This window comes from Sus scrofa, chromosome 15, assembly GCF_054392235.1.
Source record: "Sus scrofa isolate SSC_HxYL_T2T_F1_AM1 chromosome 15, Sscrofa_HxYL_maternal_Yorkshire_Landrace_v2.0, whole genome shotgun sequence".
Taxonomy (NCBI): Eukaryota; Metazoa; Chordata; class Mammalia; order Artiodactyla; family Suidae; genus Sus; species Sus scrofa.
The window spans coordinates 81,071,631-81,096,968 of NC_139397.1; the positions used below are offsets into that span (position 1 = coordinate 81,071,631).

The following is a 25,338-nucleotide window of genomic DNA, read 5'->3' on the forward strand; positions in this document are numbered from 1 at the left end:
AACAAGTTTATAGCCTATTGGGGAAGAATCAATAAAGTGGGTGTTGATGCAAACATAAGAGACAAAACAGCTGATGTAGATACAAAGTTCTCAGGGGAAGTAGTTAACCCTGAGCAAGCTGGAGGAATAACAGTATAGACAGAGATAAATTCATAAGTATGAGGGTGAGAAACGAAGGGTTCACCTCACTTTCTCAAGGAGATAGATGGTAAGGAGAGTCTCTCTACTAAGGAGGGAGAGAGTGGGTATTTGGGTAGATGGCTGGAGGAGAATGCTGAGGGGGACTCTGGATTTATCCTTTGCTTTCATCTTATCAGCATAGGCAAGGGCTGCCAGCATTGGTGTACTGACCTGGAGGAATTGTTCTAACGTTTTCTTCATTAAAATAATGAGGTAAAAAATGCAACTGATCTTCCAGCATTCCTTTTTTTTAATTTATTTTTTATTTTTTGCTTTTTTAAATTTTTTGTCTTTTTGCCATTTCTTAGGCTGCTCCCGCAGCATATGGGGGTTCCCAGGCTAGGGGTCAAATCAAAGCTGCAGCCACTGGCCTACGTCAGAGCCACAGCAACGTGGGATCTGAGCCACGTCTGCAACCTACACCACAGCTCACGGCAATGCCGTATCCTTAACCCACTGAGCAAGGCCAGGGATCAAACCTGAAATCTCATGGTTCATAGTCGGATTCGTTAACCACTGAGCCACAACGGGAACTCCAATCTTCCAGCATTCCTAAAGAAGTCCTGGAAACTATGACAGATATTTACTTCTTATATGGCCTGGACAATTTAGAGCTGGACTTCTTTCCTTCATACAGTCCAGGCAGGGAATGCAATGATGCATTCCTCCAAATTGATCATTATATTGTCTGGTAGGGTGTTGACCCTTAACCAATTTAAGACTCTAGAAGTTCCCGTCATGGCGCTGTGGTTAACGAATCCGACTAGGGACCATGAGGTTGCGGGTTCGATCCCTGGCCTTGCTCAGTGGGTTAAGGATCCAGTGTTGCTGTGAGCTGTGGTGTAGGTTGAGGATGCGGCTCAGATCCCGCATTGCAGTGGCTCTGGCGTAGGCCAGCAGCTACAGCTCCGATTAGACTTGAGAACCTCCATATGCTGCGGGAGTGGCCCAAGAAATAGCAAAAAGACAAAAAAAAAAAAAAAAAAAAAAGGAACAGAATTAGATAGACAAATAACTATCTAATCAAAGTAACAAATCCACTGAGCTAGATATTCTCAACTTTCCCAAACATCCCTATTCAGACACGACACTATATTTCTATTCCTCTCCCCACAACGACAGACTGCATGGCCTGATAGTGGTCATGCATCTGGGATGAACATTGGAAAGGCCACAGGCAGCAGGGGCCCTGACCTAGAAGTGTCCTAGCACCTTGGGTCAACTATCAAGGTGGTTCAAAGTGAACAACTCCTCAGGTCAGAGGCAAATCAGGAAGAATAGAAATGCACTGTTCCTGTTCTGAGGACTGGTAGTCCTCCTCTGCAGCTCCTGGATGAATCTGTGCTTAGAGGTCCCTGAGAAGGCCTGAGCCATAGGAAATTTGACTCCCAAACAAAACCCAGTGAGTATGAGGAAAACAAATCCCTCACTCGTCAGCCCCTGTGTTAGTAAAACAAAATCAAAACAGGACTAATTAGGTGCGGGGCAGGCACAAGGGAGAAAGAAAGCTCTTTTAGACTGCATGGGATTTATCCAAGGGGGCTTTTACTGCTTTATTTCTGTCAGCAGATGCCCTAGTCTCACCCAACCACTAGCCACTAAGTCCAAAGATCATTTGGGAATAACATTCTCCATTATGCTCTGCATAGGTACAACTCTTATTTTCCTGACTAGATGAAGCATTTTGGTCACACAATCTCTATCTCATTCACTTTCGTGGGCCTCACTGTTCCTAGCCCCATGTTTACACATAGTAGTTCATGGAAGGGACACAATATTAATAGAAGTGTCAAGAAATTTTCAAGATTTGGATACTCTGAGCTTCAGCTGTTAAAGTACAGGGTTTTTTTTTAAGGTCTCAGGAAGTCAGCAATCATAATTAGGCATATTGATAACCCTTAAGAGCATCACAGTGAAAGCGGAGCTTGGAACATTAGAAAGGGCTATTCCTTGAAAATTACTGATATCCAAAAAAATGTGGGGAGTGTCTTCCCTGGGATAGGGAACAACTGGGTCCTTTAAAACATTATTTCTCTTCGGTGTTCCCATCGTGGCTCGGTGGTTAACAAATCTGACTAGTATCCATGAGGACGCAAGTTCAATCCCTGGCCTTGCTTAGTGGGTCAAGGATCTGGCGTTGCCGTGAGCTGCGGTGTAGGCTGAAGACATGGCTTGGATCCTGTGTTACTGTGGCTATGGTGTAGGCCTACAGCTGCAGCTCCGATTGGACCCCTAGCCTGGGAACCTCCATATGTCATATGTGAGGCCCTAAAAGACAACAAACAAAACAATAAAAAAAACCAAAAAACATTACCTCTCTTTTATGTGTTATTAAAGAAATTGATACATAAAGAAATCCTGCTCCTTCAGATGCATCATTAGATTGTTTGGAGGGTGTTGGTAATCATACTTCAACAATTTTCTCCTTCACTGAAGCCATCGGTTTCCAAATGTCAATATTCTGGGAGACAAACTGATTGGCACTTTCTACTCTCAATAAGATTTGTTGTAAGGTTTTGGCAGGGGTGGGGGGAGGGGTCTGTCTGGAATAGAGTTCCACTGGCGAACACTAGCCCATTACGCTTATTTAACAGCTTTCCATTCAAGAAGTCTGATTAAGTTCCAAACAATATTCAAGGAAAAGGTTAAAAACTACAAGAAAGGAGGTCTGAATAAAGCTTTAGCCAAAAAGCACAACAGGAGTTCCCGTCGTGGCGCAGTGGTTAACGAAGCCGACTAGGAACCATGAGGTTGTGGGTTCAGTCCCTGCCCTTGCTCAGTGGGTTAACGATCCGGTGTTGCCCTGAGCTGTGGTGTAGGTTGCAGATGCGGCTCGGATCCCGAGTTGCTGTGGCTCTGGCATAGGCTGGCAGCTACGGCTCCGATTGGACCCCTAGCCTGGGAACCTCCATATGCCGCAGGAGCGGCCCAAAGAAATAGCAAAAAGACAAGAAAAAAAAAAAAAAAAAAAAAAAAAGGCACAACAGAAGACTAGCAGACTTTTTTTGAGGTAATAATGGTTTAAAACATTACATAAATTTCACGTGTGCAACATTACATTTTGACTTCTGTATACACTACAGCATGCTCGCCACCAAAAGTTTAGCTTCCATCCATCACCATACAGTTGACCTCTTTTACCCATTTCACCACTTCTCTCCCTGCTTCCCCTCTGGTAACCTCTACTCTGTTCCCTGTGTCTATGTGTTTGTTTTTGTTTGGTCTGATTTGTTCATTTATTTAATCTATTTATTATTTTTAAATATTTCACATGTGAATTCAATCATATATTTGTCTTTCTCCATATAATTTCACTTAGCACAATACTCTCAAGGTCTCCCAGTAACATTTTCCATAGAACCAGAACAACAACAAAAACCCCTATGATTTACATGGAACCACAAAAGACCCATGATAGCCAAAGAAATCCTGAGGAAAAAGATCATAGCTGGAGGTACCCATGGCCTGAATAAGTTATAGTTGTCCTCTGAACAACATGGCTTTGAACTATACCAGTCCTCTTTTATGCAATTTTTTTTCACTAAGTATATATGACAAAACTATACAATCTGCAGTTGGTTGAATCTATGAATATGGAATCACAGATACAGAGGCCAAATTAAAGTTACGTGAGAATTTTCTAGCAAGTGGAGGGTTTCCACTCCTAATTCCTGCATTATTTAAGGGTCAACTGTATTTAATTTATCTGGATAAATTAGGGCTTTCCTCACAGTTAGCATTTATCAAATATTTACAATTATTACAAAACAGTGTGACAAGATTTCTTTGAACTATTTGATAAATAGATATTTGTTTAATATATGACAGCAATGTTTAGAGTTTTGTGCAGAAGGAGGAAACAACTCATGAGATCCATCTCTGCCTGCAAAGAATTTACAATCTTATAAAAGATGAATACAAGTACATGCCTGATGCAACTTGTTTTCAAGTCAGCTGACTGTTCAAATTTTGGCTCTGCTAATTAGTTGTGGGTATCCTTGGACAAGTCACACTTTTTTTTTCAGAACTCTGCTATCCTTATCCTCAAAATTAGCATAATAATATCTACCTTAAATAAGATAATGTATGAGAAGCATTTAGTATTCTGCCTGAAAAAAATTTTTTTGCCTTTTTTTTTTTTTTTTTTTTTTTTAAGGGCTGCACCTGTGGCTTATGGAGGTTCCCAGGCTATAGGTCGAATCAGATTTGTAGCCACTAGGCTATGCCACAGCCACAGCTGGTCCAATGCCAGATCCAAGCCATTTCTGTGACCTATACCACAACTCATAGCAACACTAAACACTTGTCGAGGCCCGGGATGGAACCTGTGTCCTCATGGATACTAGTCAGATTCATTTCCACTGAGCCACAACAGGAACTCCTACTCTGTCTGAAATATTGTCATCATCATATATTATGATTATTTATTTCATCCATTGAACAAATCATTAGGGCCTCATTAACTTGGGTTCCTGGATTTTAAAATATGTATATATATACATACATAATTTCTCTTTATAAATTTTATAGTAAAAGATGTCCAACACTCTGAAGTAAAAAGTTACAGAATTTTACCAAGTACATAAAAAGAAGTCCTAAATAAGTAAAAAGGCATACCATTTTCATGGATAAGAAGATTTAATAATGTAGTGACAATAATTCCTCCCTAATTAATCTATTAATTCCACAGTCCCAATAGAGTTTTTCATTGAAATAAACAAAGTGATACCTAAATTTATATGAAAGAATGGTCCAAAAAATACCCAAGGTAACTCAAGAAAAAAAAATTGAATGAAGGAGGATTTGCTCACCCAGAAAGCAAGATTGCTATGTAGTCTTGGAGTAATTACAATAGTGCGGAACAGACACAGAGATAGACCAAAGGAATATGATAGAGAGCCTAGAAACAACCAACATGTAATAGGGGAGTTTATATTTATTAGAAGTGGCATAAATCAGAGGGGAAAATGTTAACTAAATACTCTTTGGTCAGCTGATTATCCATCTGAAGAATGATAAATTAGATTCCCACTTCTACAAATTACATTCTGGATGGATTAAGAACATAAATATGTGGGGTTCCCTTCATGGCTCAGCAGTTAATGAACCCAACTAGGATCCAAGAGGATACAGGTTTGATTTCTGGCCTCACTCAGTGGGTTAAGGATCCAGCATTTCCATGAGCTGTGGTGTAGGTCACAGACATGGCTCAGATCCCATGTTGCTGTGGCTGTGGGGTAGGCTAGCAGCTGTGGCTCTGATGGGAACTTCCATATGCCAAGAGTGTGGCCCTAAAAAGCAAAAGCAAAAAAAAAAAAGAACATAAATATGAAAAGCAAAATTAGGAACTTTTGAAAAAAAAAGGGAGGATATCTTTTATCATGTTAGGGCTAAGGAAGGGTTTGCTAAATAATAAGCATGAAACACTTAATATTGATATGTTTGACCAAGTTAAAATTAACATATTTTTAATGATGAGGCAATAAAAATAAGGTGAAAAGACTAAAGACTAGGAAAATATATTTGTAAAACTACAGTGAAACATTGATAAGTATACAGAATATACAAAGAACTGTAACAAATCAATAATAAAAAAAGCAAACAACTCAGTAGAAAGTAGGCAAAGGATATGAACTGCCAGTTACAAGAGAGAAACCTAAAGGCCTAAGAAACACAAGATAGGAAACCACATTAATTATCACGGAAATGTAAAGCAAAAATGAAATGTCATTTCACTTTCATCATACTGGCCAATTAATAAATCCATAAAATCAACTGCTGGTGGAGGTGTAAACTCATACAACCACTTTGGAAAGCAATTTAGAAACTTTGATTAGAGGTGAAGAAGTGAGAATTGCAATTTAGCAATTCCTACTCTAAAAAAATTCTCATATACTGCTTTATGAGGCATATACAAGGATGGTCCTTGCAGGGATATTTGCAATAGCAAAAGCTGAAAACATCCTGTTTCTCAGTAGGGAATGGATAATTTGTGGTTTCTTCATGCAATGTAAACTGCAGCAGTTAACAATGGATAAACTTACATATGGGTAAATAAGATAATTGTATCATTTAAAAACATGGGACAGTAGTATAATGAAAACATATACAGTATTTATACATATACATGTTGTAGAAGCTCTCAAAGTATGGTTATTTTAAAAGGTGGGCATGGGGCTTTGACTATGTTAACATTTTATTTATTTAAAGACAGGGAAGCAGGGAAGGAGAGCGGGTAAAGGGAGGCTGGTGGGAGGGAATAAATTCATGTAAAGCAATGTGAATAAAATGTTAGTATATATTTAGTCAGGGTGGTATTACATAGGTCTCTCAGGTTATTTTCCATTTATGTCTTTATGATTTCAGTTTTCATAATTAAATTTTTAAATATTACACCACCACCCCACAAACAAAACAGAACAAAATCCTATCTACACTATGAGTCCATGTCCACTTAGAGATTTCTTAGAATTCTCTTTGCCCCTGAGGACTGCACTCATTTATTCAAATGTGAAGACTTTTTACTGAGGTCATCTACTGTGACTCAGCAATCTTCTCCACCTTCCTCAAGTTCTCTATTTTTCAATGTTCAGAGTCGAATGTTCACCTTTTTTTCCAAATCCTTTCACATAGGGGTAGGGTAGCAGTTTAATCTTGCTACCCCACCTCATTTTCTGAACATTAACCTCTCTTTGGTTTCTATCATGAGATGCATTTTCAATGGATAAGCACAGGATCAGATTTAGTATTTTTGCTTGTGCCCTTTGGTGTTGAAGTTTAAATTCCAAGAAAAGATACAGAAATAAATACACAAAACAACATACCTAGGTATGAAAACAGAAGATAGACAGCACCTTTACAATCTCAGCCATTTGCTTTATTACACACAAGTTACACCCACCTTTAAGATAAGTTAACTCAGCAGCAGTACTAATGCTCAGTAAGTCGGCCCCTTGATTCTGACATGAAATATAAGCTTCTTTCCAAGAAAGAGCTGCCTGACTATTAAATTGGTAGCAACCTCCAGTCTGCTCATTCTTTTCCCAATTATCTTCACAGCCATTTTCTGTTGATAAAAAGATACGTTAGTGATCATAAAGTAAGGGCATAATGTATATTACTTAAAATGTTTATAAATACTGCCATTCAATTTGCATGCTCTTAGGACATGCTAAAATTGAGGCCGCCACTGCTCAACTAGACAACCTTTTTTTTTTTTTAACCTATTTTAAATTTTTACTTATTTATTTTGTCTTTTTTAGGGCCGCACCTGCAGCATATGGAGGTTCCCGGGCTAGGGGGTCAAATCAGAGCTGTAGCTGTTGGCCCACTCCACAGCCACAGCAATGCCAGATCCAAGCCGCTGGCTCACACCATAGCTTACAGAGATGCTGCATCCTTAACCCACTGAGTGAGGTCAGGGATCAAACCTCCATCCTTATGGTTACTAGCTGAATTTGTTTCCGCTGAGCCACAACAGAAACTCTGAGACAACTTTTTGATTCACTAGTTACACAAACTGAAGTCACAGGACAGCAAATGTCTCAGGCTGATTAAAGCTTCCACTCTCCTTTTATCTTCTACTATCCCTTTATCCCCATCAACTGTAATGCTATATGTTTTAGCCCATGCCTACCCTCTGTATAAAAATAAAAGTAACAGCTTCTGAGCTCACTTGAAGATGGTGGCACAATACAGAAGTGGCACAACGCCCGTCACCTGCAGTGAAACCACTGAATGTGCAAGAGTGTGGGCAGACATGCTGCTTAAGTGCACAAGATTTAGGACCCTATTGATACCTTATTTGGGAAACTCAATCCAAGTTTCTCCTTAATATTTGAATAGATGATTTAATATACGACTAATATAACATTACATATGTATTATGTATCTGTATGTACATATGTGTATAAAATGCATGTACACATGTGAATGTTATTTTCTGTAACAAATATCTAAAAAACATGTAGAATTTCAGATGAAGAACTTTTAAGCTCTTTCAGGTACAAGATAGGTCCTGATACAACGGATTCAAAAATAAACTCAGAGCCTCTTACGTGTTCCCTACAGGGAAAAATGAATGTAGGCTATGTCGAGTGTATGCCAGGCATCACTTGGGGTTTTTTCAAAGGGTTTCCCATAACCAGTTAGACTTAAGTAACTTCAAGCTAGAAGGCCCCTTAAAGATCATTTTGTCTAAGGTCTTCATTTCACAGATGGGAACAGAAGATCTAGGGGTGTTTGTGGCAGACCTATAACCACAGCACTGTTTTTAACTCTGATGTTTATCTAAATGGCATTCATTGCCTCTTCAACCACTTTTGTTCGAATGTCCTCAACTGTAACAGAGGTTGTTGTGATATTTGGTAAAAATGAAATAGATGGATTTGCAAGTGCATTTCTTAAAGGTTCCTTATTACCACTAAGGCCACATATTTGTAAATCTCCAAGTGTCCAGCAGGATGGCGGTGTGTTTACTGTAAGATACAATATTCATGGTTTAGAAGTTCTCAGGTTCAAGAAACTCACAACCTTGCTTCTTCTGTAAAAAGGAGGCATGTAAATGCACTGACAATCCCCCATTCCATCCAAAGTAGGCTAAAAGCATGGAGACACATGTCAGTGAAGGCAGCAAGGTGGAATGGGATAAATATGCTGGGGAATGAGGGTCAGAAAACCTGGGATCTCCACGGTCTCTCCACAAATATGGTCTGATTCTGACAGGCTATTCCGTTAATCTAGGTATGCTGCTTCTCACCTGAGAAGCAAGGGTTTTCTCTAGATAACCTCTAAAAGCCCTTTCCTAATCCCTAAAATTTCTGATCCAGAGTATAGAAAGATTTAAATGAAATTGGTGCCTGGTTCGCTAAACCTTGCTTGTTATCAATTACAGCTGAAGTAGATACTGGCTTTTTATTTTTTAGTAGGGTCTAAGTGTTGAAAAGCCTGTGTCTCTCCCAGAAAAATACTTCTTGAAGTGTGGTCATCATTAGCATCATCTGGGAACGACTCACTAAACTACAAAATCTGGGGCCCCATTCCAAATCTACCAAATTACAATTTCTGGAGGTGGGCCCCAGAAGTCTGTATTTTACCAAACTCTCCAAGTGATTCTGTTGCACACTGAAGTTTGAGAACCACTGGTTCAATACAATCTCTTAAAATTGCTTAGAATTCTGCATTCTGAAGCTCAGTTTCCCTTGAGGAAAGATCAACAATACTAATACCACTGCCAATGAATAAGGCAGGATAGTATAGTTGTTTGGGGCAAGGACTTTGGAGCCAGATTTCATGAGTTTGAATCTTAGCTCTGAAATGTATTAGCTGCGTGACCTCAAGCAGATAATTTAAATCCACTGTGCCTCACTTTCCTCATCTGTAAAATGAGGATAAATAGTGGTACTTTAAAGAATAATGAGGATTGAATGAGGTAATAAGTGGTTAGAATAGTACTTGACACTGGCAGGGCCCTATAAGTAACAACTATTACTACTTAGGTCTGGAGTGTTTCCCTTCTTATTTAGAATAGATTCTTTCCACTTATTACCCATTAAAAAGTATTTCTTGAGCACCCATCACATATGAGCTCCTATAACCCTCACAGGATTATCAACAAAATATTTCTCATTATGTACCAGATAATGCTGGAACTGCTGCTTTGGTCTTTCTCCTTTTAAAGAACAGTGAATTTTTTTTAGCACACCCTGAAGAGTTTGCTTCAGGTAAGATGCAATTAGAAAAAAAAGAGCTTTGGCCAACAAACAGGTGCACCAGAGGGAACAATGTCAACAACTTTGAGTTAGGGATATCTGCGGTTGTCTGTCTCTTTTGTTCCCTGCTCTTTGCTTCAGGCCATAACATACCTAAGTCTCCACCCACTGAAAAGCAGCTTACTCTCCAGTCCACTATAATCTAGCTTCTTTGACTGCTAGCTTTTTTTTTTTTTTTTGAAACTGCTCTACTGAAGGCCAGCAGCAATTTCCTGACTGCTCCTGCCTGGTCCACATCCTTTTCCTGAGGTATCTATGCTACAGAACACTTCCTCATCCTTTGTCTTCTGTCACAGAAACTTGTCTTGGTTCCCTTCCTGGCCTACTTCTGAAAGTAAGTTCATGGCTACACACAATTTCTCTCTCCTTCCTCAAACATATACTTCTCTAGGATATTTGTTGCCCTTATTTTTGAGTCATCATGGACTCTTCCTTTTCCCTTTTGCCTCGCAGGAATGGTATCCATTTATTTCCACATGTAAAGCTTACCAGCCCAAACATACCTGGTTGTAAGCAGATGCCCCACTTTCCCTCATATTCATAGTTGAAGGTGGTTGCACACCACAGCCCATTGTGATCTCCATCACGCATACACTCGTGATGCCAAGTTCCGTTAACTAAGAATGGAAATTCACAAGGTCTCCCATTGGAATTCCCATCTCTGGTATAGATCTCTGCAGGTTGGGGAGAAAGTAGAGGAAAGATGTTTAAAACTGGATAATCGGCTTTAATTAACTTATTTCTAAAACTGTTAAAGATTATGTTTTCACTTATGAGAATATAGTATCTGGGTAGGCTGCCCAATGGGGAGTTTCGCAGCCTGGATGCTGACTGCCCAAGTCTGGACTTGAATGCTGGCTCCCCAACTAACCAACTGTGTGGCTGTGGGCAAGCTCTCCAACCTCATCAGTCTCAGTTTCTGCATTTGCAAATTAGGATTAATGGTATTTGCCTCATAGGATTGTTCATGAGATTCAATAAAATAATCCACGTAAAGCTTCATGTAGCGTGGTGTGATGAAGAGTTAAAGATCCTGGTTTTATCAAGTAAGGATCAACTGACTGAACCAGGAAGAAATTGAAAATATGAACAGACCAATCAATCACAAGTACTGAAATTGAATATGTGATTAAAAAACTTCCAAAAAACCAAAGTCCAGGACCAGATGGCTACACAAGTGAATTCTGCTAAACATCCAGAGAAGAGTTAACACCCATTCTTCTGAAACTCGTTCAAAAAATAGCAGAGGAAGGAGAAAAAATAAAAGGAGTTCCCGTTGTGGCTTAGCTATTAATGAACACAGCTAGCATTCATGAGGACATGGGTTCAATCCCTGGCCTTTCTCAGTGGGTTAAGGATCTGGCATTGCCATGAGCTGTGGTGTAGACTGCAGATGTGGCTTGGATCCCGCATTGCTGTGGCTACAGCTCCAATTCGACCCCTAGCCTGCGAGCTTCCATATTCCGCGGGTGTGGCCCTAAAAAGACAAAAAGGCAAAAAAGAAAAAAAATATAGCAGAGGAAGGAACACTCCCAAACTCATTCTATGAGGCCACCATCACCCTGAGACCAAAACCAAAGATACCACAAAAAAAGAAAATTACAGACAAATAGCACTGATAAACATAGATGCAATAATCCTCAACAAAATACTAGCAAACCTAATCCAAGTATATATCAAAAGGATCATACACCATGATCAAGTAGGATTTATCTCAGGGATGCAATGATTCTTTGATATCTGCAAATCTATCAATGTGATACACACATTAACAAACTGAAGAATAAAAATCATATGATCATCTCAATAGATGCAGAAAAGGCTTTCAACAAAATCCAATACCCATTTCTGAAAAAAACTCTCTAGAGAGTGGGGTTAGAGGGAATCTACCTCAACATAATAAAAAAACATATTATATGAAAAACCCATAGCTAACATTCTCAATGGTGAAAAACTGAAAATATTCCCACTAAGATCAGGAACAAGACTAGGATGTCTACTTTCACCACTATTATTCAACATAGTTTTGGAAGTTCTAGCCACAGCAATCAGAGAAGAAAAAGAAATAAAAGGAACCCAAACTGGAAAAGAAGTAATACTACCACTGTTTGCAGATGATATGATACTACACTTAGATAATCCTAACACCAGAAGACAGTTAGAACTCATCAATGAATCTGGCAAAGTTGCAGGCTATGAAATTAATACACAGAAATCAATTGCATTTCTTTACACTAATAATGAAAGAGCAGAAAGAGAAATCAGAGAAACCATTCCATTTACAGTCACATCAAAACAAGTAAAATACCTAGGAATAAACCAACCAAAAGAGACAAATGAACTATGCTCTGAAAACTATAAAACATTGATGAAAGAAATCAAAGACAACACAAACAGACATATATGCTCTTGGATTGGAAGAATCAATGTTGTCAAAATGACAATACTGCCAAGGCAATCTACAGATTCAGTGCAATCCCTATCAAATCACCAAAAACATTTTTCACAGAACTAGAACAGAATGTTTTAAAATTTTTATGAAAACACAAGAGAGCCCGAATAGCCAAAGCAATATTGAAAAAGAAAAATGAAAATGGAGGAATAAGCTTCCTGACTTTAGATAATACTACAAAGCAACAGTCACCAAAACAATATAGCACTGGCACAAAAACAGAAATATAGACCAGTGAAACAGGATAGAAACCCCAGATATAAACCCAAGTACCTATGGGCAACTAATCTATGACAAAGGAGGAGAGAACATACAGTGGAAGAAAGATAGCCTCTTCAATAAATGGTGCTGGGAAACTGAAAAGATACATGTAAAAGAATGAAAGTAGAACACTATCTAAAACTATATACAAAAATAAACTCAAAATGGATTAAAGAGCTAAATATAAGACCAGACACTATAATACTTCTAGAGGAAAACAGGAAGAATGCTCACTCTTTGACATAAATCACAGCAACATCTTGTTTGATCCACCTCCTAGAATAATGACAATAAAGACACAATTAAACCAATGAGACCTAATTAAACTCAAAGAAAACCTTTAAAAAAACAAAAAGACAACCCACAGAATGGAAGAAAATCTTTGCCAATGATGCAACAGGCAAGGGCCTAGTCTCCTGAATATACAAACAACTCATGCAACTCAACAACAACAAAACAAACAACCCAATTGAAAAAATGGGCAGAAGACTTAAGACATTTCTCCAAAGAAGACATACAGATGGCCAACAGGCATGTGAAAAAATGTTCAATATCACTAATTATTAGAGAAATGCAAATCAAAACTATAATAGGGTACTATCTCACACTAGCCAGAATGGCCATCATTAACAAGTCAACAAATAACAAATGCTGGAGAGGGTATGGAGAAGGTACCCTCCTCCACTGTTGATGGGAATGTAAACTGGTACAACCACTATGGAGGTACCTCAGAAAACTGAATATACAGCTATCATATGATCCAGCAATTCCACTGCTGGGCATATATCCTAACAAAACTTTCACTGAAAAAAATACATGCACCCCTATGTTCACAGCATGGAAACAACCTAAATGTCCATTGACATATGAATGGATTAAGATGTGGTACATATACACAATGGAATATTATTCAGCCATAAACAAGACAAATGAATGCCATTTGCAGCAACATGGAGGGATCTAGAGACTCTCATACTAAGTGAAGTAAGCCAGAAAGAGAAAGACAAATACCCTACGGTGTCACGTACTTGTGGAATCTAAAAGATGGAATGATTATCCTATCTGAAAGTAACAGACAAACAAAAAACAGAAACAGATTATGGCCAAGAAGAGCAGACTTGGGGTTCCAGGTGGGGGGAAAGAGAGGAGGGAGTGGAATGGATGGGCATTTTGGGGATTTTGAGGATGCAAACTGTTACATTTGGAATGGATGGGCAATGGGATCCTACTGAACAGCACAGGGAAATGTGTGTGATTGGGTCACTTTGTTGTACAACAGAACTTGACGAAATATTGTAAATCAACTATACTTTAATAATAATAAAAAAAGTAAGGATCAATTGAGCACTGTGGGTGGCAGAGGTGCCCTGCTTGAGATTAAACTTAGACTCTGTTTTCTTCAGTAAGAGTAGGCCAGAAAAATTCCTTGGAATCACTGAGGCTGGGTGTGGATTTTGAAACCAAATGTGGAGTTAGAGAGATGGACAAATAGCCCTATTGATCACAGACTAGTGATAGAATTGAGGCTGTAGGTTTTGAGCAAGTGGGAGAAAGGGCTGCTGGGTCCCTGAGTGGAATCTTGGAGATGGGCTGGACATGATAATTCAGGTTATGAAAGAGGAAAAAGCTTCAGCTGGGCAGTCATGGGACTAGTTGCTGTAGTCATAGCCAGCAAGGTAGTAGAGCTAGCTTTTCATTTTAACAATTTTCTGTGGTACATGGAGAAAAACTGAAAAATTATTCCAACCTCGAATATGGTTGGAAATGCTGGAGAAAATGTTAAATATTATGTCAATCACAGCTTTTTTGGAGAGGTGTTTCATGGAACAGCTGTGTAACTATTTCAGTCACCTTTTTTCATATCTTTAACTTGTTTAAAACCATGGTTTTACCAGATCAAATAATGGTTATTAGGTAAAGCACAGTAATCAGATCTTCTCATCCTTTACCAGGCTATTAAGGTCCTTCAAACTGTCTTACAGATGTGCTTAAAGTAGAATTTGATTCCACATTCTTTTTTTTTTTGCTTTTGCTTTTTAGGCCCCACCCTCGGGGCATATGGAGGTTCCCAGGCTAGGAGTTTAATTCGAGCTACAGCTGCCGGCCTATGCCACAGCCACAGCAACACCAGATCTGAGCCGTGGCTGTGACCTACACCACAGCTCACGGCAACACTGGATCCTTAACCCACTGAGCAGGCCAGGGATTGAACCTGCAACCTCTTGGTTCCTAGTCACATTAGCTTCTGTTGCGCCACGACAGGAACTCCATGATTCCACATTATTATTCTCAAATGTTCATTTATCTGAAGTATGACACTTAATTTAACAGTTTAGAATGTATTAGGTGGCAGTACAGCAAAAGGAAGAACAATCTAGATGCTTTTATTTGCAATCTTTTAAGGAATATTGGTTTTGTTCTTCTCTGAAATATAAATGGCTTGAACGGTGTACTTTTGTTAAAGAGTAATCTGAACTTATATTTTATAAGGATCCTGCTTACTACCTACATTTTATTTTTAAACATACCAAAACTCCCAATAGCTTGTGACCAATTTCTCTTCCTATATTACAGCACTTAAGAGGAGAGTCCCTGAGCACAACGACTATCACTATCACTTATAGAACCACGGGTTTTTTTTTTTTTTTTTGGTAAAACCTTGTGTTTCTGTAATATGAAGAACTTTTACTACTCTTTACCATCAGCCCACAAGATCAGTAGGGTAAGTCTTACATATGTTTGTGAAATCTCCATTTCTGCAGAGTCATTAAGTGAAATATTCAGTCATTCAGCTGTGACAGGGATGAAGATTGGTTCTCTGATTAAGATTCCTTGACTTATAAGTACATGTGGCATCAATGGGTACCTTTTTGGAGTTGAAGCTATGTTTCATAGCTCAAAGTTGGGTTTCAATTAAAGAGCTCCCCTATTCACAATATGCTTTGAAGAATGATAAGCATATAACAACCACACAATAGCAGCAGCTAAATTATGCTAAAAATTCACTAAGAGTTTTATTCTCACATGTTCTTTGCTGCTACTGGACCTCTTAAGTCCCATGGGTCTCCCCAGAGAGATTTTCCTGAGAAGAATCTTCTCTGAATGTATGAATTTATGGTGATGGCAGCCTTAAAACAACAGCTTATTCTGCAATAGGCACAAATTGGTGAGATGAGACACTTATGTGGGAAACTAACATTAACTTCTCCAGTAATATAAAATAGCTTCAGTTTAAAGAGCTTGGCAGGTTTCTAAGAGTTACGCAGAATTCAGTCATTTCTACAGCCACCCTTCCACTAAAAGTCTATCTTCTCTGCATGATTCACCAAACTTTCCAACTGAGAAGAGAGCTAGTGAGGTCAAGATATCTTAATGATATAAATGCATATCTGGATGCTAGTCAAGAACAATTTATTCATAAAATTTCTCTGAGAGGAACAAGACTCACATAGGATGTGGGTTGGGGAGAGAAGCAACCCAGGATACAATAACAGATAAATGTTCTTATACTGGAAGTAAAAAAAAAAATTAGGATTGCCCGTTGTGGTGCAGAGGAAAGGAATCCGATTAGGAACCATGAGGTTGCGGGTTCGATCCCTGGCATTGCTCAGTGGGTTAAGGATCCAGTGTTGCAGTGAGCTGTGGTGTAGGTCGCAGACATGGCTCAGATCTGGCTTTGCTATGGCTGTGATGTAGGCCAGCAGCTGTAGCTGCAATTAGACCACTAGCCTGGGAACCTCCATACACCGTGGGTGCGGCCCTAAAAAGACAAAAGCCAAAAAAAGAAAGAAAGAAAGAAAGAAAGAAAGAAAGGAAGAAAGAAAGAAAGGGAAAGAAAGAAAGAAACTATATTTGGGGAACACAATCCTGGTTTTGAGCCTTAGCTTTGCTGTAACAAGCTGTGTTACTTTGAACTTCATTTTGTTAGACTCAGGTGTTTTATCTTTCTTGTTCTATACAACTTGAAGGAGGGGGCAGGGACCAATATGAGTAGTCTCAGAGAGCAGTCCTAGAGAAAGTCCCTAACTTAAGACAGCAGTCTCCAACCCAAGAACAGGAAGAGACCACCTAAATTTAAAGGACTAAAATTGTCAGGATGTAATATTTGATTAAATTTGAAGAGGAATTTAAGGAAAAGGAAAGCAGGGCAACTCTAGGGTGACTTGTAGATTTCTAACATATGCAACCTGGGTGGTACCAGTCACCTGGAGAGAAACAGAGAAGAGGCAAGTTTGGCCCTGGCCTCTGTGCAAATGAAAACTGGAGGTATGTCATAACAAGTCAGAACCACATGCATCTTTTCTTAGAAATTTCTAATCTGGAAATGTAATGTTCTAAATACTGTATTTGGTAAGGTCAAGAAACACTATATGGGGAGTTCCTGTTGTGGCTCAGCAGTAGCAAACCTGACTAGTATCCAGGAGTTGCGGGTTCTATCCCTGGCCTCATTCAGTGGGTTAAGGATCCCACATTGCTGTGGCTGTGGTGTAGGCCGGCAGTTGCAACTCTGATTTGATCCCTAGCCTGGAAATTACCATAAGCTGCAAGTGCAGCCCTAAAAAGACAAAAAGACAAAAAAAAACAAAAAAAGGAAGAAAGAAAGAAAGGCTGTATGCCTGTGGGCTCTTGCTGGTGGACAATGTTTAGCTCTTTGGGTTGGTACCCTAGGTAGGTTCTTAACTTTTTTGTGCCACTGATCATTTTGGCTGCCGTGTGAAGTACATGAGCCCCCTTCTCAGAAGAATATTATAAATGCATAAAATAAAACACAGGATTACAAAGAAAACTGGTTGTAGTGAAATGAAGGCATTTTAGGGACTGAGGGAATTTATAATTACAACTATATCCTTCAAAAGAATTAGGGACAGGAGACAGAAAGTGTCCTGCCAAAAAAATTACCCTTGCTGATACTTGAACAAATATAAGGAAACAAGTCAAATCCAGCTCAAATGGCAACTGTTTGGTTCCATTTTTCTCTTAGCTGCCAAGTTAGAGAGAGACTTTTATAGTACAAAATTTAAGCTTGCCATTAAGTGGTACCCAGAAAGCAAATTGTTTTTTAAGGTTAGGAGGAAGGTGGCTCACAGAAACAGACTTGTTCAACTACTCAAGGGTCAAGGACTGAAGAAAACAAGAAACAAAAACCCATCTCTGATTCACCAATATTTTCCCATAACAGCAGAACAAGACATCTCAGAAGCTTCTGTATCTTCACTAGGAAACAGAAAGAAGGCCCCCGGAGAAAAACTTGCACAGATAACAAGAAGGATGGGAGGCCAAATTCAGCTTAAGAAAATAGGAAAAGCTCTGCAATGCTATGTAAATTTACAAAGAAGAACACATATGAGGTAATAGTTAAGACTTAGATAAGTAACTACACGCCCCCCCAACATTTGGTATAATTTGGAGGAACATAATGAAATAAGATTTGTTTGGGTGACAGCTGATTACATTTAGAGATCTAAAAAAATAAATCTCTTTCTTTTTAAACTCAGAAATGTGTTAAACTGACTCTCTAGACTCAGAACAAAATTCATGATCAGCTCCCCCAAAGGCAACACAGACAGTTCCTGAATTAGGAAGGTTTGACTTAATGATTTCTTGACTTTACAATGGTGTGAAAGCAATACTCATTCAATGCAAACTGTATGTTGACTTTTGATCTTTTCCAGGGCTAGCGATAGATGGTATAATCCTCTCTCATGATGCTGGGGAGCAGCAGACACAGCTCTGAATCGGCCACATGATCACAAGGGCAAACAACCCACAGACTTTTACAAGCATCCTGTACCCATCGACTGTTCTGTTTTTTACTTTCAGTACAGTATTCAATTACCTGTGATATCCAATACTTTACTATAAAATAGGCTTTGTGTTAGATGATTCTTCCCAATTGTAGGCTGATGTTAAGTGTTCTGAGCACATTTAAGATAGGGTAGGCTCAGCCATGATGTTTGCTATAGGTGTATTAAATACATTTTCAACTTATGATGGGTTTATCAGCACATAACCCCATTGTAAGTTCAGGAAGATCTGTAATCATATACTTATTTTTGGAAGCAAGTGAGGAAAAAAATCCACTCTTAAAATGCTGAATCATAAATACAAATATCAAGGTGTGATAACCACACCAAAATAAAATAAAAAACAGACTCACAGACACAGAGAACAGACTTGTAGTCACCAAGAGTGGGAGGAAGAAGTGTGATGGATGGGGAGTTTGGGGTTGGTAGATGCAAACTACTGCATTTAGAATGGAGAGGCAATGAGGTCCTACACACACACAGGGAACAACTATATCCAGTCTTTTGGGATAGAACATAATGGAAGATAGTATGAGAAAAAGAATGTATATGACTGGGTCACTATGCTGTGCAACACAAATGGTCACAACACTGTAAATCAACTATACTCTAATGAAAATAGAATAAAATTAAAAAAATAGGAGTTCCCGTCGTGGCGCAGTGGTTAACGAATCCGACTAGGAACCATGAGGTTGCGGGTTCGGTCCCTGCCCTTGCTCAGTGGGTTAACGATCCGGCATTGCCGTGAGCTGTGGTGTAGGTTGCAGACGCGGCTCGGATCCCGCGTTGCTGTGGCTCTGGCGTAGGCCGGTGGCTACAGCTCAGATTCAACCCTTAGCCTGGGAATCTCCATATGCCGCAGGAGAGGCCCAAGAAATAGCAACAACAACAACAACAACAAAAGACAAAAAAAAAGACAAAAGACAAAAAAAAAAAAAAAATTAAAAAAATAAAGCCATACAATACTCTTGAAGTTTTTCCATTACATCCAAATCTGCAGACAAGAAAAAATACATTTCCTTTCTTTATCTTTTTTTTTTAGAGTAGGTTCAACTTTACTAGATCATTTGACTTTTATTCTGTTAAAGGATTTCCTGTTACTCTAACATATACTTTCCTTGGAATTCAGGATAATCATAGGAGGTACATCAGGCATCAGAGATCTTTCAAATCTCAGGCTACCACAGAATGGTTGTTGGACCTTTGATGAGGCACCCGACCTCTCCTAGCCTTGCCTTCGAAAGGGGGCAATTAGCACTGACCTCACAGAAGTAGCTCAACGTTACTGCACAGTGGCTGGAACTGGGTGCTAATTCACTGCCCTCACCAGTGTATGACTTGCCTATGGTCAGCAGTACATGGTCAATGCCACTTTCGCCACACATAGAATGAGTAAGTCTAAGTCCCTCTCCAAAACTCACCATGGTAGGGCTGGGCACAGAGGCTTTCCTCTGAGCCTCCTTTCTTCCAGACGTCAGATGAATTGGTACTTGCTATGGCGTGTCCACCCTTCAGAGCCAACCTGTACTGGGCAGCTCCATACAGAGAGTGGTCCTCACATTTCCACCACAGCATGGCATCGGAGTCACAGCTGAACATTCTTAAGGAATCCGTGGGTTTGGTTATGTCTAGGCCAAGGCACTTCTGGGATTGCAAATGAAAGAGTCGATGCTGAGATACCCACTTCCAAAACATGTCCTTGGTTTTGTCACAGTCCTTTGCCACTATCCAGTCGTTCAGTGGTGTGATGCACTTGCCTGTGTTTTCATTGACGATGGTGAATGAATCCTTATCTGAAACAAGACAGGCAGAAGACATTTCAGGGTTCTGAATTATATGGTCGATGTGCCCTGGCCTCTGCTTGCTAAGGAGAATCTGAGCATCACTGGACTTTTCCCACCCTCCAAACTGTATAAACGGTAATGTCCTACACAAGGTCGGAAGACAGCTGTAAGTCAGAGAGGCAATTCAGTGTGGGGTAAGAGCATGGGCTCTGCCTGGGTTTAGAGTCTGTGTGGCTTGTCAGTCATGTGATCAAGGCATCATTTACCTGCTGTGCTCTAGCTTCCTCTTTCGTAAAACAGTACTTCACAGGGTAGATGTGGGGATAAAATGAGCGCATATATGCAAAGCACTTAGAATAGTATGTATATTTGTGACTGCCACTTAATGAAATATTTGCCCCCCCTCATTTAATGAGATGAAAATTCTCCTTAGTTTTTATCTTCTTTAGATAGGTGGTCTGTGGTTTATGAAAAATATTCTAAGCCAATAGTCCTGTCTTGCTTAAACTTTGGCTACTACAGCAGGGTAAGTTATTATATGGCATTAATGTGTCTGAAAGGAGATGAGGTAGAAGTAAAATAGTGGGGTAAAGGGATGAGAGGAAATGGAGGTCTGGGTTCTGAGGATTGGGGGGACCTGTAGCCAGCTCCACTGTCATACTTCCAAAAAAGGTGACAGGAACCCCCTCTCAGGGAAGGGCTGTGGAGAATGACAGTCTGGATCACCTAAGGAGGCCAAGGCTGAGCTCCAGGAATCACCTATGTCATGGGAGTCAAGATTTGACAGCTTTGGAGTTCCCATTGTGGATCAGTGGAAACGAATCCAACTGGTATACATGAGGATGTGGGTTTGATCCCTGGCCAGGCTCAGTGGGTTAAGGATCCGGCGCTGCCGTGAGCTATGGTGAAGGTCGCAGACTCAGCTCAGATCTGGTGTTGCTGTGGCTGTGGTGTAGGTCAGCAACTGTACCTCTGATTCAGTCCCTAGCCTGGGAACTTCCATGTGCTGCAAGTGTGGCCCTAAAAAGCAAAAAACAAAACAAAACAAAACCAATAGGTTTGGACATGTGGAAATTCAGAAGTCACCAGTGTGAGATGACGGCAAAGGGAGGGATCTCCCTGAACGCTCCCCTGGCAGTTGTGCATGAGCAGGGAAGACCTCAGTAAAGACAGAAACTGAAGTTCTGTTAACCTGGTAGAATGGGACCTCGGAAGAAAATTTAATTCAATTTTATGAACATAAGGTAATGCACTGTTCCTTGTGTACCCGAGTTTGTGGAGCAAGATTCATGTCTGTTACAGCAAACTACAATTGAACAATTTGCTTAGTGCTTTCACAAAGAAACATATATTGAAGGTATAGCACAGAATTTCATATTGATTAGAGTAAAGCTGAAATAGTCTAGACAAACATAAGCAGTTTTGTTAATGAACCAAAGAGTTCAGCAGAAGGAACTGTAAAATTTTAGTTCCCAAAAGGCACTTTCATTTTGATGCTGGCTTCGCTTTCAGTAGTTTTACTGACACTAAATAATCTTTTCTAATAATAATTCACAAGCTTGTGGAGTTAAAAAAATCTCATACGAAGGACTTAAGGGGAAATTTCACTATGCAAATAATAACTATAAAATCAAGTTCAATTCCAGCTTGAACTTTGGACGGAATTTTTTTTTTTCAACATAGTAGTAGCAGCACCAAGAGAAACAAGAACAAAATCCTTTAAAATGTTATGTCTGCTTTCAAATCTATTTTAAAATCCTGCCTAGGGTTGCAGTTAGAACTGTTTGGATGGCAGTTTCCATCCCTCACTCTTCTTTGACATCACTCTGCCATTCTCTATTTTATAAACACAGTTTGGGGAGATGTTAACGAAAAAGGAAAATGTACTATCTTAGATGATTATCCCTCTCATTTTCTCTAATGTCCTTCTCCTACATATCCAATAGCCACTCAGACCGTGATGTACTCCCTCCCACCTCTCTTGTGTTCCAAAGTATCAGGAATTACTGCAGAAGAAAAGAAGTCTGCTTCTTCAGGAGAGTGGGCAGCAGTTACTCCTGCTGAAACCTTCCTCCCTCCTGCCCTATAATCTCCCTGCTCTCTTTCCTGGGCACTTTGCTCTGAGCCCTTTGACCCTAAGTGGGTAAACTAGGCAAGCAGCAGCCTTGCCTACATTTGCAGTTTGGAGCTCAAGATTTTCTGAACTGCCTTTGCAGAATCCAATGGATTAGCTATAGCTCTTAGAATCATGAAAAGAGCATTGGAATAAGGAATCAGAGGTCTGAGATTGAAGACCTACTTTGGCCAATTAGCTGGGAGACCTCAGCGAAGTCTGTCTCCCCAGACTTCTAATTTCCAAATGTAAGATAAAAGCAGTAAAGTATAAGATATCTAAGTCACTTCCACTGCTAACATCCTATACTTCCACTAGTTCCCAGGTTTCCTAGCCTTGCAGGCTTTACAGGTCTATGCTAAGTTCACTGCATATTGTTCTTGAACAAGATGGCCACAACTTTATTTTGCCATGCTAGCAGTATTTTGAATCATGTTTGGGTGTGTGCACTCAGGTGACAGTTCCGCCTTATAAATACACCTTGAAAGAGAAAAAAATTTACCTTTCCCATTTACTGTATGTTTAACTTTTAGGACACCCATGGCCTAAACAAGCTTGTAGGATTGTGAAGGACTACAGGAGAGGTGTGGAATAGTTGTGGTGAAGAGGAGTTGCTGAGCTTCTTACCTAACTGCAAACATCTATGATTGTAGATACTTGCCTCACCCTAAATCTTTTAACCAGGTCTGTAATATCAATGCTTGACACCTATGGTGGTCACCTAGCAGATATTAATTATTGATATGATTTGAGGAAACATATGAGCCTTCATGCATAATGTATGTGTAAGCAGTCACACATAATACATAACCTAGGGAGGGTCTTATGGTCTCATGACATTTCCCAATATTTTCTTTATCCTTAAGAAGAAGCTGTTTGGTCTGCTCTAGTCTTGCTATCCTGCCAGGAATAAAGGTTGAAGAGGGGAAGAAGGACTGAGGAAGTATGAAAATAATTTCTTATTTAGAAAATTTGTTCAATAAGGGTATCTAAAATATTTCAGAACTGTATTATACTTTGAAAAGGTGATTGCAGAGCAATTTATAAAACAGATTCTTTATTGATAGCCATTTTCATCTTATCCACTTTACAACCTTATACTAGTCTTAAATGTAATTTTAATGTTTACCTCCAAATACAATATTTGTCTAAAAGGCAGAGGTTGATGAAAAAAAGCCTCATCATCCCTAGCAGCACTAAAATATATATATTTTTTCATTTTATATAAACATTCTACTGGTGTTTGGGAGGAAATTGCTACATAGCATTATCTAAATTGAAAAAGAATTTTTAGAACATCACAGGAAAATGATGCCTTATTGTCTGATTGTTAAGTAACTCTTGCACTACAAGCCCTTAAACCAAAGAGCTCTGCACATTCCAAAGAGCAGCTGGATGTCAACATTTTGGAACTATAATCAAATGGAGAGAAGATGGCTTGGGAAGGCAAAAAGGGTGAAGATTCCAGCTTTTTTAGCTTCAGGGGAACTTCCACAGCCCATATTGTTGAGCATTTTGTGGAGTTACTACCATGTGTGCAGTGGGTACAGTAGGAGAGAATCAGAAGTCTGGATGTGCCTGTTCAAAAACAGGTCCTAAAGTGAAAGTTGGGCCCACTGGTGGCAGGGTACTAGGAAAGTCATGGGGTTCAGGTTGGGTGGTGTGGGCTGGTGAGAACCTCAGGAATCCCTGAAGAATTAGGTTACTTCAAGCTGTTTGGTCTCCAAGGAGGCAAAAAGGAAACTAAGCAATTGGCATTTCCCCAAGGACACAGAGATGCTCCTCCAACATCTGAGCAACAGAGACCACCTGTGTAAACCTAGCAGCATACAGCTGATGAAGTGCATACTATCACCAGCATCATGAAGCTGATACATTGCCAAACAAGCTACTCAAATGGCTGGGGTTTCAAAATTCCAGTGCTTCCCTTAATATGGACACAAGTCTAGTCTGAGGATGAGGGTGAGCTGACCAGAGCAGCTGCTCAGGGTGAGGAAGGATGTAGGAAAACAGCTACCTGAGAGGACCTAGTATAGGAACAATGGCGTTAAACTGGTGCTCTTTGCTTTGGGTTGATGAGAAAGGCCAAGGATTTACAGAGATTGCCAAAAGTAAGGAAATCTTGAGTTCTACGGGAGAGACAAAACAGATAAGACTAAAGCGAATGTAGATGGAAATAAGAGTTTAGTGGCTGAAAGGTTAGTGTATTTTGACAATAGTGACTGCAGTGAAAATTTTCTCCCTGGTTTATCAGGCAGGCAGAAGAGAATTCTCACAGCAATAAAGGCCACTAGTTTCCAACATGGAGGATCAAAGAACGAAGAAGTGTCAATCAGAACAGGGTCAGCTGAGAAGTTCTTGGTGTAGATGAGTGATGCCACTCATACTCCCCATAAAGTGTAAATCAGACAGTAACTTACTTTAGCTGCAAAGAAAGTGCCACAAGCAAAGGGAGGTTTTTCAAAAACTCCCTAGACTACCTTTTACTTCCTCATTCAGACAAGATGACAGAAGTGGTAGGTGGAGACGGCTCACTGATTGCTCATTAAGCTGCCAGGATAAGAAACAAAGTCCTCAGCACACCTTTTGCCAAGGCAAAAAGAGAAAGTAAAAGCAAATTTCAGGTGCTGCCAAGGGGGGTGGTGGGGCAGGCACCACCCAGAGCATCAGTGTCTGGTTTTGGTCCTGCTTCTCAAGTGAGAGGCAGGAAGTCTCCCAACAGGGAACTCGAGCTCCACTGCGGGACCTTCGCCCTCTTGGGGTCGTTTGGAGCCTATAAGACAATTAGAAGAAAGGGCTCTGCCTGAGGCATTGGGGGAGGGCATCATAACAGTCACGGCCATGGTCACTGTAGGAGACATGGCTTTTTGACGTGCACCACAGGCACAGTGAAGTCAGGGAATCTTTAGTTATTCTTGAAGCTGTGGCAGAAAGTTCCTCTTGACAGTAAGGGCCAAGGTGACCAAGGAGCGAA

The 25,338-nt window shown here is 39.9% G+C and overlaps 1 protein-coding gene across 3 annotated transcripts in view; it reads right to left on the reverse strand.

The window, feature by feature from the left end:
• LY75 (lymphocyte antigen 75) overlaps positions 1 to 25,338 on the reverse strand; it is a 107,326-nt gene that overhangs the window by 81,412 nt on the left and 576 nt on the right. For all 3 annotated transcript variants that reach the window (XR_014828858.1, XR_014828857.1, NM_001184946.1), the window contains 3 exon segments: positions 19,889 to 20,260; positions 10,454 to 10,624; positions 7,082 to 7,246 (listed from right to left, as the gene is read on the reverse strand). Coding sequence is in view for 1 of the 3 variants with exons in the window: in NM_001184946.1 (NP_001171875.1) it covers positions 7,082 to 7,246; positions 10,454 to 10,624; positions 19,889 to 20,260 (708 nt within the window). In the remaining 2 variants the exon portion in view is untranslated.